We start from the raw sequence: 16,102 nt of genomic DNA, 5'->3' as shown, positions 1-16,102 counted from the left end.
GATTGTGAAGACAACACCTATAGGTATGCTGTCTATACATATACCGAGGTAGGATACTGCTCCTTGTCACGCTTCAAGAATGTATCCAGACCTGTTCCATACATCCGAGTTTGTGACTGCTCCTAGGTCATCTCCATACCTGTGATAAAGCTTCTCCTATGACTACGTAGGAGCCTCCTTGTCAATGTGATGATCATCCTTCATTAGGACAACGTTCATAGAGCTCCTTTATTAACAACGAAGAGCTCTCATTATTATCTGCGGCTAGGGTATATTCTCTCTTTTGGACTGCATCTAATTGTGTGAGAGACTACAGCTAGGGCTCCTTTTGGAGCATCCATTGGCAGCATATATAGGCTTCTCCTTGCTGCGTATAAAGGTATCCTTTAGGACAGCATGAAGGGATCCTCCTCTTGTTGCATAGAACCCTCATTTCACTGCGGAAGAGACCTCTTCTTCCCAGCATATAAGATCCTTCTTTAATTGCGAATGTAAGGCAACTTCTAGTGTGGAATAAGGCTGACAGTTAGGACATATTTGAACTATGACTAGGGCACAAACATAACTGCGGTTAGGTCTCTTTCCATGACAGTGTTAGGTTCACTTCCATGTCTGTGTTAGGGCTAGGGCATCTCCTTTTTAGGGCAGCGTATACTCTTGGTGACTTTTCCTTCCACCAAAACCCAAACGAGTGGAGAGGAAGAGATCACAAGAGGTGTGAGTGTGTGTCTCAAATGACTTGCAAAGCTCTTCTATTTATAGTAAAACGTTGAGGATAGATGGGGGCAATTTGGTTGCTGGCCGACCTTGATGAATTGTCGCATAACATAAATAAATTCATATCTCCATGAATACATGTTAGAATCGGATGGTCTTTAGATCAATCCTACACCTCTCGACGAGAGGATTCTAAGAAAAATATCAGCTGCCATAAATAAGAAGAGCCACATGGAGTTTGGCCCTAGTTGCCAATTTTAACAATCTTGCATACCCTCTCATCTTGCTTCCATTCTATCCTTTCTTCTTCCATCCAGTTAGATTGTGGATTGGAAATAGTGCATAGTAAACCCTTTGTGTCTCCCTCTTTCCTTGAGAGTGCATCTGCCACAATATTTTGTTTTCCCTTTTTGTAAATAATTTCAAAGTCATAACCCAAGTTCTGTGTAACCCATTTTTGTTTCTTTTCTAAAGATAGTCTTTGTTCCAATAAGTACTTCAAACTATTATGATCTGTTTTTACTTTGAAGACCTTCCTATTAGGTATTGATGTTATTTCTTCACTACATGTATTATGGCCAACATTTCTTTTTCATAGATGGATCTAATATGGCTACTTTCAAAGTTAAGGGACCTTCTTTCATAAAAAATGCTCGAATGCCATGGACTGAGGCATCACACTCCACAATGAAGGTTTTTGTGAAGTTAGGTGTTGCCAAGATATGAGTTGTACACATAGCCTCTTTAAGTTTTTCAAAATCTTCGGTTGCTTCTTTAGTCCAAGAAAATGCTTCCTTTTTAATAATTTTGTTAGAGGTGCTTGTATTTGACCATAATTCTTGAAAAAATTGCAGTAATATCTTGTCAATCCTAAAAATCCTTTGAGTTTCTTCAAGGTATTGTGGATTGACCATTCCTTCATAACTTTGATTTTGCTAGGATCCACTTTGACACCCTCATGGGATACAATTTAACCCAAATATTCCGCTTCTTAAGCCCCGAAGACACATTTGGAAGGCTTTGCATATTAGTTATTGCTCTTGAATAGTGTTAAGAACCTGTCAACATGTTGTACATGCTCTTCCCAAGATTTGTTGTAGATTAGTATTTCATCAAAAAATACTAACACAAATTTTCTAAGGAAGGATTTGAAAATATATTTCATCAAGCTTTGAAATGTTGAAGGCGCATTTGTAAGTACAAATGGCATAATCAAAAACTCATAATGACCTTCATGCATTCTAAAGGTTGTTTTGGGAATGTTTTCTTGCTTCATTCTGATTTGATGATATCTCGAATGAAGATCCAATTTAGTAAAGAAAATTGCTCCATGTAATTCGTCTAATAATTCGTTAATGACAAGAATAGGAAAGTTGTCTTTCATTGTCATTTTGTTGAGCTATCTGTAATTTGGACACATATGCCATGAACTAGCCTTTTTGATAACCATTACCACTGGTGAAGAGAGTTCTCTGGCTAGGTTGAATGACACCAGTGTCTAACATTTCTTGAACCATACACTCAATTTCACTCTTTTGTGCATGTGGATACTTGTAAGGCCTAATATTAGGCGGTACACTTCCAGGTTGTAAATGAATAGCATGGTCATGATGTTGAGTAGGTGGAAGACCCTTAGGCATCTCTCCAAATACCTTAGAGTGATTGTTGATAACTTGTTGAAGGTCCATTGGAGCAAAGGATATAGATGTTTGAACGTCTAATGAACACAATTGTGTGATTACACCTTGGTGTCCCTTTTTTAATCAATTTTGTCATGCTATTAGAGTTTATCACTTTACTAGGTTTCTCTTGCATACCGCTAAGCTCAATTTCCTTTATTTCTAAGAAAGATTAATGTGAACATTTTGAAAATTAAGGGCCACTATTCCTACTAATTGTAAACATTGGACCCCTAATACAACATTAGCTCCACCCTTTTGGATTGCAATCATGGGACTATCCAGCAAAAACTCTCCCATACTCAGTTTAATTCTATGGCACTTCCTTGAACAATTCATGGTACCTCCATCTGCAATCATTACTTGAAATTCTAGTGTTGGATATACAAAGCAATTAAGAAGTTTTGCCAATTTGTAATTGATTAAGTTATGGGTACTACTTAAATCAATCAATATTGTTACCTTTTTCTTTTTGATATATCCTTCTATCTTGAGGTTTTGTGGAGAATTGATGCCAACCAATGCATGACAAGATATTGTTGGAGTAGTCTCTTCTAGCTCTAGATCTTGTGATGGTTCCACATCTTGATCTTCATCTTCACAGAGTATGTATAATAATTTCTTCTCACTGCATTTATGCCCCTTGGAGTCAACCTTGTTGGTTTCAGAGAGGGAGCATGATTTTCTCTATAGTTATTAGTGACCAATTTCATGGGAAACAATCACGTTTTTTGCCAATTTTGATTTTTTTGATATATATCACTTGGAAATTTAAGAGAATTTTGGATTTCTTTACTTAGTTTGAAGATTGAAGGCAGGGGATTAAGAACAAAGAATTTACTCTCTATTACATTTGCACATAACATGGATAGAGGGAGGGGAGTTCTTTAGATGTTTACTCTTTTTTAAAATGAATGTTTTAGTATTATTAGAAGTTTGCTAGTATTTTTTGATGTTTACCTTGTTGTTATTGATAAGTTGTAATCCATAGCCTCGGTGTTATATTTCCCAACGCAATGTTTGCAACATTGACCTCATCTTTTGTAAGATTAACATTATGGTCTTGTAAAGGCAGGATATGCTCAATATGTGTTTAGGTTTTAAATGTTGATAAATAGAATTTGGTAGGAAAATCTCCTTAAGCAGTCCAATGCATATATTCCCTAATCTTGACCCCTTTGGTCTTGTACTCTTCAAACCCATGCATTTGTGGTTCCCTCTTTGTGACCTTTTGTTGACATTGTTTGTTGAAGGGGTCCAACTTTAATTGTTGTCATGCAACCTAAAGGCGGGTACAAGCGTGGGTGGCATGACCCTTCCTAAGACGCACAAACATCCAAACACAACCCCAAAGTAACTTAGCTGTGTGGAGAATCATTGACTTCCACCTAGAAAGCCAACTACTCCCCTTGACGGGGGTGGGAACCAAAATCCAAACTTATGTAACGACAACCCTACAATTGTCAGATTCAAGTAAAAAGACATTGAGCTTGAAGGAAGATTGAGCTTCATAGGGACAATTTCTACCTATATGTATTCAAGTAGCATGTCATGTCCCCATTTTTATTTTCCTCTATAGTCCAATCGAGATGGGTTTCTAGGATATGTGATGGTTAGGCCACAAGAGCAAGATTACATTGTCAAGGGTTTCAGATGAGTTTTTCTGGGATTCGATGGCATTCGCTTGACATATTCCATCATCCACACATCTTGGCTTTCGTTTAGTTGCATTTCGACAACTTTCAAAAAAAAACTTTATTAGTGGGCCTGACTTAATTAATTACGCTTGGGGTGGCATTCCGGGAGGATCATCTGATGGAACGCCTCAGTGTAATAGCTCGTTGGAATCAAAATGAGAGGATCTATAGGATGGGACGATGAGAAGTGACTTTTGATGGCCGAAGAAAGTATGGTGGACGATTTACCATTTTCCCAGATTAAAAATGACTTTAATTAGTCATTTAATTAAAAAAGAGAAAAATACTTGATTGGAGGAAAAAGGCCAAAAGTGACTTAAGTGAAATAAAATAAAATTAAAAAGTCAAGAGAAGAAATTTTAGAATAATAATAAAATAATAAAATGAGATGCTTCTAGATGCTTGGAGATCTATCTATGGAGTCTTTAAAAGGAGGAGATCATTTAGGACATCTTGGAATTGAGTATGTGTTTCTTGTGGAGACGTTTGGAGAACCGAGAGTTCCTAGTTTCAACAGTAGCCCCAAGACGGAAACCCTTGGGTGATTCAGCGAGAGTGGGTGTGTACCCATCTCTCTCCTTGATGAGTTCATCCAGAATTCACAGGTTGTAGCTTATTGATTTTCAGTACAAATTTTAAAGGCTCAGTTTCAACTTGTAGTAGATATTTGTGGGAGGCCATTCTCTCACCCATTTCCAGTTATTGTATCAGCATATTTATATATTAATAAAATAAGGCTGAGTTTTGCTGCGTGTGTATTCTTGCCTATTCTTCAGTTGCAGTTTTCATTTTCAGTTTTTGTTGTTAAATTTGTGGCTCAATATTTGTAAATGGTTTAAGAAATTAGCGACTTGAATTTTTGAAGTTATTTTCTGCTAAATTTTTAATTTGGAACATTACAATAGTATTAGAGCTGAGTTGCAGATTGATTTTCCAGTTTGCCATTAAATTGATGGTTGAATTTGTGCAAATTGTTATTTAAATTGACAACATAATTTTCAGAAGTTGTTTTCAGCAAAAATTATATTTGGGAGATTACAATGGTATCAGAATTGGCTTTTCATGCCATCTTGAGATTTTTAATTGCAGATTATTTGAGAGTTTATATTGGAGGTGTCGAAAGAAAAATTATTTCCAAAGGAAGCAAGATTAAATTCTTCTATTTGTTGGAGATGTGATTTTGTTGCAGTAAAATATATTTCGCTGGAGAAATAATTTTTGTGGATTAAAATTTTTAATCTATTTGCTGGAGGATAATTGTTGCAGGTGTGTCAAAAAAATTAAATTACCGGACCAGATTTATTGTAGGTGAATTTCTAGTGATTTGCAAGTGCCAAAGTGGCACATATTGCCAGAGCCAGATTTGTCTATTTTATTGGGCCAAATTTATTTGTGAAGCCGAATTTATTTTGCTAGGCTAAAATTGTTTTTCTGGGCCGAATTTATCTTTCTAGATCGAGATTATTATGCTAGGCCAAAATTAATTGTTGTGCCCAATTTCTCTTGATGGCCCGAAATTATTTTATTGGGCTGAGTCTTACTGTGCCAAATTTCTCTTGATGGGCTGAATTTCTCTTGTTGGGTCGAATTATTTGCAGCAATTGAATTTATTGGAGCCCAATTCATTTGCAGGAGCTAATTTATTTATTGGGGTCGAGTTTAATCATCAATTCTTTAAGGCTGAAATAATTATTCTCAAAAGGAGGCTGGGATTATCATTTCAAAGACTGAATTAGAGCTGATTTATTTATTACTAGGGTTAGAATTTTATGTATTGAGGAGCCACTAGTTGCTGGGTAATCTCCAGGAGAATATCAAGGTTCTTGATATGATATATTGCTTGTATTCCTTTTGATCAGATTAATATTTCCGTTGAATTTTATATTTTGCTCTTGAAGTGTTCGAAGAAATGTTTGCTCATAAAATGTTTGACAAAATGCATCAAAGAAAATTTTAAATTTTGTTGGGATTGGGAAACTCGCACTAAATTGAGGCTTTTTGGGTCAGCTAGAATTTGCCCAAGAATTTTCTGGGTTTTTTTGGCCTTTGTGAGAGAAGTTTGTGGTTAAAATTTCAGAATTTTTTGAGCGATATTCGAACTGTAAATCAACATTCCTTTGTTAGGTTTTCCATTACACGAAAACCCACTGGCGTTAGTAAACTTCCAAACCATTATCATTACCTTTTTAAGTGGTCCTAGGGTGGATCCCAAAGTGGCGGTTAGTCCACATGATTGATTCCCAATGGGTGAGTGTGAAAATCTAACACCCTCCCTCAAACACAAATCGGGGAATCGAACCTAGGCCAAGGCTCTAATACCATGTTTGGTTTTCCATTACACCAAAACACGTAGGCATTAGTAAACTTCCAAACCATTATCATTACCTTTTAAAGTGGTCTGAGGGTGGATTCCAGAGTTGCGGTTAGTCCACGTGATCGATTCCCAACAAGGTGAGTGTGAAAATCGAACATCCTTAAACAGTATGTTTTATTGGTAAACTGGGTAATTCACACCACTTGGTGGGCTTGATCTTGGTTTGTAGTTAAGCCAAACCATTTTTAGGTTTTTATGGGTTTGGTGTGAGGAGCTCTAGGTTAAATTTTCAAAATTTTTGGAACAGTATAGAGCGCAGAAACACCAGTTCATCTTCAGCAGTAGCAACAACAGTAGTATTTTTTGGGCAACGTGTGCTACTTGTTTGGGTCATTTTCGGCACCTGAGTCTACATGAGGTGTTCATATTATATTTGGACCTCTAGGTAATTGTTGAATGTGACTTGTGAGGGAAGAGTATGTCTTGATGTGAGAGGTTTATGTATTGAGTCAGTTGGCCATGTAATCAAAGTTTATTGTTGTCTTGTTGATTGAACTAAAATATTGATCAAACCTTCATAGATTCCCTTAATAAATTAGCAACAACAAACAACAAACCCTTCTCAAAGGGGGTCTATGCCATTATTCAGAAAGAACAATCGAGAGATGTGTAGAAGGGGCAAGAAATAATACACAAAATATTTTCACTTGGGACAGATTTGAAACACATGAGGGTCACAGCCTAAGCCCTTTTCAAACTAGAAGAACTAGTTGAATTTCTTTCCGAAGTAAACTAGTGAGAGGGGAAGAAACTAATTTGGGCTCTAATACCAACCATGCTTGCCCTAATACAAAACAAGTTCTTGGATTACCCTTGTGAAGGGGTCACACTTCTAGTTGCCTCGTCTCCGTAACATTGAGGCTCACTGCACCTATACCTCCTTACAATGATGACATTATGAGGAGAGCCTTCAGGTTGATAGTGGAGACCTTTTAGGATTTGGATAATAGTAGGGCCCCACCTTTGGGAAGAAGCTCGTGATTCTAGAAGTCATGGCCTGGGTTAGATCTTATGACCACATGTTTTACTTAGAGTGTGATGAATTGATTCTCCAAATGTTCCAATGCTTCTTCAACATTAGGAAACATCATCCCGACATAGTCAAAACACATATGCATTCCATTTTGTCTTCATGCTTGGGAGGTCATGATGCCATTTGTAGGGAGTTATAGTCTATATTGTTGGCCATTTGGAGGAGAGAACAATCGGTCTCACCTGTTGTTTATGATCTAGCCGAAAGGTTGGTTGAGCAGAACATTGGGTTGTTTAGGGGACGGTTGACCCAGGAGGAGTTGTGGTGTATTTGTGGTGACCAACCATGCACCAAGAATGAGTTGAGGAGGAAGGGTCTTTGCTTCACCTTCATGCTTGAGTGATGTGAAGGAGATAGCAAAGGTAGAGCAGGAGGAGATTCCTTTGACTTTCAGGATGAGGGTTCTTTGGACGAGTCCATGGGGTCATATGAGGATTCCTATGGGGAGCATGAGCAGTCATGTGGAGTTGTTGACAACATGCTAGATTTATATTCTGGTGTGTATGGTGAGCAGTCAGTGGACCCTATGGGAGACATTCGGGATGATGAGTCACTAGTGACGATTCAACATGAGCAGCATAGGGTGGAGCATGAGTCAACTGAGGAGGATGATATGCACAATATGGTGAGACTTTTGTGGAGAGATAGTTAGAGGTTCATGTTGAGCCCATGATAAAGGAGGATGAGCAACTAAGTTGCAGGAAACGTGGGTCCAGGGTCTGTTTCCATACGGAAATGAAACGAAAACAAGGAAACCCGTAGGGTACGGCCTGGAAACTCGTTTTCGGCCGTACTGGCACGTTTCTCGAGGAGGAAACATAGCCAGTATGGCTGGAAATGAGTTTCCGAGCCATACATCAGAGTTTCCTCTTGTAACTTGACTTTTTCTTGTATTTTTTTTTTAATTTTTTCGCTTCTAATTTTTTATTGGGCGACTCAAATATCCTCTAGATGCTTCTAGATGTCTCTCAAGTTATAAAAAAAGGATTTTTTTGAGTGGGGCAGCGGAATGTTCAAGCCTATGGCCCTAGTGTTGATATGCAGTTCATGGTAATGTTAAATTCTTAAAGTAAACGTGATATTCTCCTTTATTTTTCATTTTGATTCTTTTACTTAAATTTTTAACATTACCATGAAATGACTCAAAATGTTTGAGAGTGGTTTCGCCCTCATTGGATTTCATATGGAGAAAGTAGAATTTTAGATCTCACTCAAAATCCAACAGACTTATCTGTTTTTCAGGATTTCAGGATTGGGGGGATTGCAATGTTTCCATTAGATTTTGTCATGTACTAGGGTATGGAACTTATATTTAATCAAGAGAACCAAGCCCTCTATGCATGGGAGATTCCCAATAATCAAGAGCATGTAGGGTATTAGGGTATGAAACTTGTATTCTATGTTGCAGGAAACGTGGTATAGAGGCCCGTTTTTGTACGGAAACGGGTACGAAACGCGTAAACGCGTTTGATACGACCGTGAAATGCGTTTCCGACCGTACTGCCATGTTTCCCGAAACGGAAACGTGGCCAGTACGGCCGGAAACGCGTTTCAGGGCCATAAGACCCATGTTTCCTCATTAACTTGTGTGTTTTTTTTTTTTTTTTAATTTACTTTTAGGGTATGTTAGTGACTTCTTGTTGCTTCTAGATGCATGTCTAAAGTTATAAAAGTGAATTTTTGCCCTAGTGTTGATATGCAGTTCATCAGGAAGTTTGAGGGATATGCAGTTCATGGTAATGTTAAATTCTTAAAGTAAAAGTGATATTCTCTTTTATTTTTCATTTTCATCCTTTTACTTAAATTTTTAACATTACCATGAAATGACTCAGGATGTTTGAGAGTGGTTTCGCTCTCATTCGATTTCATATGGAGAAAGTAGAATTTTAGATCTCACTCAAAATCCAGCAGACTTATTTGTTTTTCAGGATTTCAGGATTGGAGGGATTGCAATGTTTCCATTGGATTTTATCATGTACTAGGGTATGGAACTTGTATTTAATCAAGAGAACCAAGCCCTTTATGCAGGGGAAACTCCCAATAATCAAGATCATGTAGGCTACTAGGGTATGAAACGTGTATTTAATCAAGAGCACTAAGGTCGTTCGACTATGTAGGAGGAGACTCCCAATACAACAATAGTCCTTCTAAAGAATGGGATGTGGATGCAGAAAATCCTGATTTGGATCTCTCTCTTGTAGCCTTATAGTCTTTATTGTACTTGAAACCTCATATATTAATATAAATAAATGCTGATTTTGAGATTTGGATATATAATAGAGGTTGCTTTTGGATATTCCGATATTTTTATTTTCATTATGTGATCATTCATGAGTAAATGTGATGTAAATTAAATCTTAATGTTTAAGTGTAATAAATTATAATGTATCATTTATGCTTTATGATTGCACATATATATATATTTAAATATTTTCAATATATATATATATATATATATATATATAATATATATATATATATATATATATAATATATATATATATATTCGCGTTTCCCCGTTTCCAAAATTTGAGGAGGTCGCGTTTCGTATCGCTTCCCGTTTTGGAAACTCGTACCCGTTTCCCCGTTTCGTGCAACTTAGCTTGTATTTAATCAAAAGCACTAAGGTTGTTCGACTATGTAGGAGGAGACTCCCAATCAAGCACAAGACAAGAAAATAGAAATTTCTTGTGGCTGATTTTGGATATTTCTATTTTCATTATGTGATCATTCATCAGTGAATGTGATGTAAATTTAGAGACTTATAGTTTATGCATTGACAATTGACAATTTAATCATAATGTAATAAATTAGAATGTATCATATATGCTTTATGATTGCACATATTTCTTAAATGTCCTAATATATATATATTGCGTTTCCCCGTTTCCAAAATTTGGGGGGGGGGGTCACGTTTCGTACCTGTGCCCGTTTTGGAAACTCGTACTCATTTCCCCGTTTTGTGCAACTTAGATGAGCAACCATATTTTGGACCAAACATTGATGAGGAGCAGAAAGATGCACAAAAAAGCCAACAGGGTGGTAGTATTTGTGGACACTTGTTGTCAGGAGGTGTTGGAGCCTGACAGGTTAGTTTTGTAGGAGGGTAGCAAACCAGAGGAGCATGGAGTTTCTGGTCAAATGAGAGAGGATCTTTTGGAGATGGTGGTGCATCTATCTTTGGGCCTACCCACTGATGAGGTGTAGATAGGTGTAGTGGCAGCTAGCAGAGCTACAATATTTCCAAGCAGCAGCCCTCTCCAAGAGTACATAGACAGGGCGTGCAACACAGTTTGGCCACTTGTACCCATTATAGGGAGAAAGGTAGGGTTTTCTCGATGGATATTGTTGATTGACGAGACAGAGTTGCGTGAGTTGGGCACGTCGCAACATAGGGGACTTATCTCATATACAAGTTCCTATGAATTTGATTCTTACCATAAGATGGATTTGCGAGAGATCATGAGTATTGATGGAGTATCATTCTTAGTCATGGGCATAGTATAGTAGGGGTCCTTAGAGATGAGGGATACTACATGCTCTAGTTGGCAATAGGATGTAGGCCGACAATTCATCAACATTCCATCCCAACATCAGCAGAGCAGGGTTGACCTCGACTTATGCCACAGGTCGGATTGGAGAGAGGTGATGAGTTTGTATTCTATTGGTGGAGCATCATCTACGACCAAAGATAGAGCACAACCAAATCCATGGGGTATTGACGATGATGATTGGCCTTGGTGGCTTTGGGATCTAGGTGGATCCATTGATGATAGGTTGAGTCGGAGATGGGTTTGGGATCCAGGTATTGAGAGATCCATTCATGATTAGTTAGCATGGGGGCATGGTGTAGCACAGTGGTTCATATGGGATCCTGGTATCAGTTTGCAGATGCCTTTGCAGTGGACAAATATAGATTGCTTGAGGGCAAGCAATCTTGGGGCGAGAGGCTTTGTCATGTCCCTAATTTTATTTTCCTCTATAGTACAACCAAGATGGGTTTCTAGGGTATGTGATGGCCAGGCCGCAAGAGCACGATTACATTGTCAAGGATTTCAGAGGAGTTTTTATGGGATTCGATAGCATTCACTTGGCATATTCCATCATCAGCACATCTTGGCTTTCGTTTAGTTGCATTCTGACAACTTTCAAAAAACAACTTGATTATTGGGCCAGACTTAATTAATAGCGCTTGGGGTGCATTCCGGGAGGATCATTTGATGGAACTCCTCAATGTAATAGCTCGTTGGAACTGGAATGAGAAGATCTATAGGATGAAATGCTGAGAAGTGACTTCCAGTGGTCAGAGAAAGTATGGTGGGTGATTTACCATTTTCCCAGATTAAAAATGACTTCATTAGTCATTTAGTTAAAAAGGGGAAAATTACTTAATTAGAGGAAAAAGGCCAAAAGTGAAAAGTGAAATAAAATAAAATTAAAAAATCACTCAAGAAAAAGTCAAGAGAAGAACTTTTAGGGTAATAATAAAATAATAAAATTAGATGCTTCTAGAGGCTTGGAGATCTATCTATGGAGTATTTAAAAGGAGGAGGAGATCATTTGGGTCATCTTGGAGTTGAGTATTTGTTTCTTGTGGAGATGTTTGGAGAACCGAGAGTTCCCAGCTTCAGCGGTAGCCCCAGGACAGAAACCCTTGGGTCATTTAGATAGAGTGGGTGATTACCCATCTCTCTCCTTGGTGAATTCATCTAGAATTCACAGGTTGTAGCTTATTGGTTTCTAGTACAGATTTTGGAGGCCCAGTTTCAACTTGTAGCAGATATTTGTGGGAGGCCATCTTCTCAGCGATTTCCAGTTATTGTATCAACATATTTATATATTAATAAAATAAGGCTGAGTTTTGCTGCATGTGTATTCTTGCCTATTCTTCAGTTGCAGTTTTTATCTTCAGTTTGTGCCATTAAATTTGTGGCTCAATTTTTGCAAATGGTTTAAGAAATTAACAACTTAAATTTCTGAAGCTATTTTCTGCTAAATTTGTTATTTGGAACATTACGGTGGTATTAGAGCTGAGTTGCAGATTGTATTTTCCAGTTTTGCCATTAAATTGATGGTTGAATTTGTGCAAATTGTTATTTAAATTGACAACATAATTTTTAGAAGCAATTTTCAACAAAATTTATATTTGGGACATTACATAGCAATGGGGAAGTGATCAAACCTAATACTAGTCAAGGCAATGTCCCCTGAATGTTCACTAGTAGAAGAAAATAATGCAAGATGTGAATTTGCATAAAACCTTAGTGGAGCCTGTATGTGGTGGGTAGTAGGTACAACATTGCCAATTAGACCATTTGTCCTACCTTGCTAGTGCAAGATTTTTTGATCCCCAACAATCGACGAGACACTAAACACTCTTTTAGTATCATGTCTGTTGCTGATCACCATGAGAACCTATATCACTTCCTCCAACATGGTCACCATCTTAAACATATTATAATCTCCCTCAATGACCCACTCCACTAGTGGGAGAGACTCTCGCAACCAATCCCACATGTGTGTGTGGTCAATGGGATCATTGGGGGCATAAGCGGAACAGAAACCCCACACCTTCCCTGATAACATCACATCGTCCAGCAACAAGAAGACATGGCATCCACCCCTATGTCTCCCTGCTTACGCACTGCAGAAGAATTGTGGACAGGTGTTTCCTTGGTAGCAGCACACCCATGAGTAAAGCTTCTCAAAAAAGGAATGAGGTAGAATAATGGAAGAAGGAGAGCTGGAGGCTGCCACGGAAGCCGCAGTGGGAGGCTCTGGACAAGGAACTTCAGCAATACCTGTAATAGCATCCTGTGAACCTAAAACCTGCTGAGACAGACCACACAAACCATAATCTGTGTTTACATCAGTCCACAGGATCACGTCTTCTAAGCCTCTGACTTTCTCAGATGGATCACACAAACCATAATCTGTATTTAAATCAGTCCAAAGGATAACAGATCCTTGCTTATTACCTTCATGATTCATTCAAGACAATGCTTCTGCTATCACAATCTTTGTTTTTTCAAAACAGGATATGACCAAGATTCCCACTCCCACTCCCATCTTGACACTATGATAATACATAACAATTTTATATGAATATATGAATAATATATGCTGGAGTGGGGTGGATCCATGCTTCTTGGCTGATGAAACCCTTAAGTTTGGTTTGTCATACCTTTCCAATTTCCTGTTCTGTTACTCATTTCCCTTTTTTGGTAACACAGCTATTGTATAGACTGTTCTGTACAACCTAAAACCATCAATTTCTTTTTTTGTCATCAAGTTTGTGCATTTGTTATTTTGGCACATGAACATAAGTAGTACAATCAAAGACCTTTAATTATATTATACTAGACATCCTACCAAACTGAGCCTCTTCAACAATTGTAGTTTTACAGCAATATGAACTGTTTCACCCCTCAATTCATTTGTGTCCTGGGACATTATTATGTGGGTGAATTGTATTGAATTGAATTTTTTAACTTAATTTCCTTAATATCTATTATCTAATATAATTTCATTAATTAACATCACGTCAAACAATGTTCAATACAAAATTAACTGAAGTTTCTTTTATTTATTCGGAATTACAAGTAAATTAGCTTGAAGCCATCCCACTAAAAGTACTTGTATTGGTACACAGCTTTAATTTACTTGTACCTACTTGTAACTCAAGCCTTTAGTAAACTTTTATTTGTAACAACTTTTTTACTATTTTTCTTGTGTATACTTTCACATGGCAATGTACTTTCTTGTACAAAACATGGCCCTTCATACTTTTCCATATCTCAATCCAATCCGATGCCATCCAATCCTGTAATCTATACACACTTTAACCAAAAATAAAAAGAAAAGAGTGTTTTTCCCATATGCATGGAATATAGATAGATAGATTTAAGTACCAGATATAGATGTGGGTATATTCTTGCATGATGCTTATTCTTCCTAAATTTAAGCTGTGATTTTGTTTGCTGTATTTATTATTAAATCCATTTATGAAATCAAACTTTATTGAATACATTTGCCTGGGAACATTTGCAAATACTGTGATCTGTGGCATTGGTAGATGTTGTCCAATAAACTATCTACAGCCCAAAACCGAAACATATAAGGCTGCAAATAATGTGACTTGAAGGGTGTGCATCAGCCACTTAGATATCTCTATTCAGTCCTTGTATTCCTGGTTAATTTGGGATCTCTCCTTAGTTCAGTTTTTTTACAGTAAACCAGTAGCCATTGAGTCAGGTGTTCACTCAGAGAAGTATCACTATCAATAAATGAATAAAATAATATTATCAGTGGTAGATATTTAAGTATAGGCTTGTTGGTCTTAAATTGCACCTGAATATATGACATGAATAATTTTGTTGTATTTCTTATTAAACATTTCTCATTAATTTAGTGTACAAGATCTAATTTCGCAACTGCTGTGAGTACTGTCTCAAAATGTATCTACAGCCCCAAGCCAAAACATAGAAGGCTGCAAATAGCATGCTTTGGAGGCTGTGCACCGGCCCTTTGGACCTCTCTATTTATCACTAGCACCTTGTGAACTGGGGTCTCTACTTATTTTTAAGTGTTCAATAACTCAGTAGACAGCTGTCTCACAACTAAAGAGAGTCTCTGCAAAATGCATAAATACACCAACTGGTTTATATCCAATGGCAATGAAGGTTAGCTGTACTTCTGATATTGTTGGAATGGCCAAATCATTCAGATCATGGTTACAACAGAATCAATTAATTTGAACTCTGTAGTCATGTTTTATTATGTGTTGAATCAATTAGTGTTTTGAAGTTATGATCTTGTAACTGGCTGATTTATCACTGGTTTGAAATTGAAGTTACCAATTGTTAATTTCTTTAGAAACTTGCCTTGCCATGCTGAGATCAGAGGCTGTCACAAATTATGTTAGAAATAATTCTCTGAATGAGTATGTTTATTGGTCTACAGGTGATATACATGGTCAATATTCAGACTTGTTACGGCTGTTTGAGTATGGTGGCTATCCACCACAAGCAAAATATTTGTTTTTAGGGGACTATGTAGATCGTGGAAAGCAGAGCATAGAGACAATATGCCTTCTTCTGTCATACAAAATAAAATTCCCTGAAAACTTCTTTCTCTTGAGGGGAAACCATGAATGCGCTTCAATCAACAAAATTTATGGTTTCTATGATGAATGTAAGCGGCGGTACAATGTTCGGATATGGAAGGCTTTCATAGAATGTTTCAACTGTTTGCCTGTTGCTGCTCTTATAGATGAAAAAATTCTATGTATGCATGGAGGTCTATCCCCTGATTTGAAGGACTTGAGGCAGATCAGGGATGATATTACGCGACCTTTAGATGTGCCAGATCAAGGTCTACTGTGTGATCTTCTTTGGGCAGATCCAGATAAGGATATTGAAGGCTGGGGTGAGAATGACAGAGGTGTCTCATACACCTTTGGAGCTGATAAAGTTACTGAATTTCTACAAAAACATGATCTTGACTTAATATGTCGTGCTCACCAGGTTTTTCCCTTGAATATTTACTGTCTTCCTGATTTCTGTCATTTTATCGTGATTCATGTCCTTTACTCTGGAAGATA

At 37.4% G+C, this 16,102-nt stretch overlaps 1 protein-coding gene across 4 annotated transcripts in view; it reads left to right on the top strand.

The window, feature by feature from the left end:
- LOC149158895 (serine/threonine-protein phosphatase PP1 isozyme 6-like) overlaps positions 1–16,102 on the top strand; it is a 47,964-nt gene that overhangs the window by 20,317 nt on the left and 11,545 nt on the right. For all 4 annotated transcript variants that reach the window (XM_089436343.1, XM_089436342.1, XM_089436345.1 and 1 more), the window contains exon 2: positions 15,463–16,025. In XM_089436343.1, the coding sequence (XP_089292469.1) occupies positions 15,463–16,025 (563 nt within the window). The remainder of the gene's footprint in view (positions 1–15,462; positions 16,026–16,102) is intronic.

Source organism: Pinus tabuliformis, chromosome 5_2 (assembly GCF_031772625.1).
Source record: "Pinus tabuliformis cultivar Carrire ecotype Pingquan chromosome 5_2, CPIR1, whole genome shotgun sequence".
In the NCBI taxonomy this organism is placed as follows: domain Eukaryota; kingdom Viridiplantae; phylum Streptophyta; class Pinopsida; order Pinales; family Pinaceae; genus Pinus; species Pinus tabuliformis.
The sequence above is the reverse complement of the archived record's forward strand: the minus strand, read 5'-3'. Positions and strand labels throughout refer to the sequence as shown.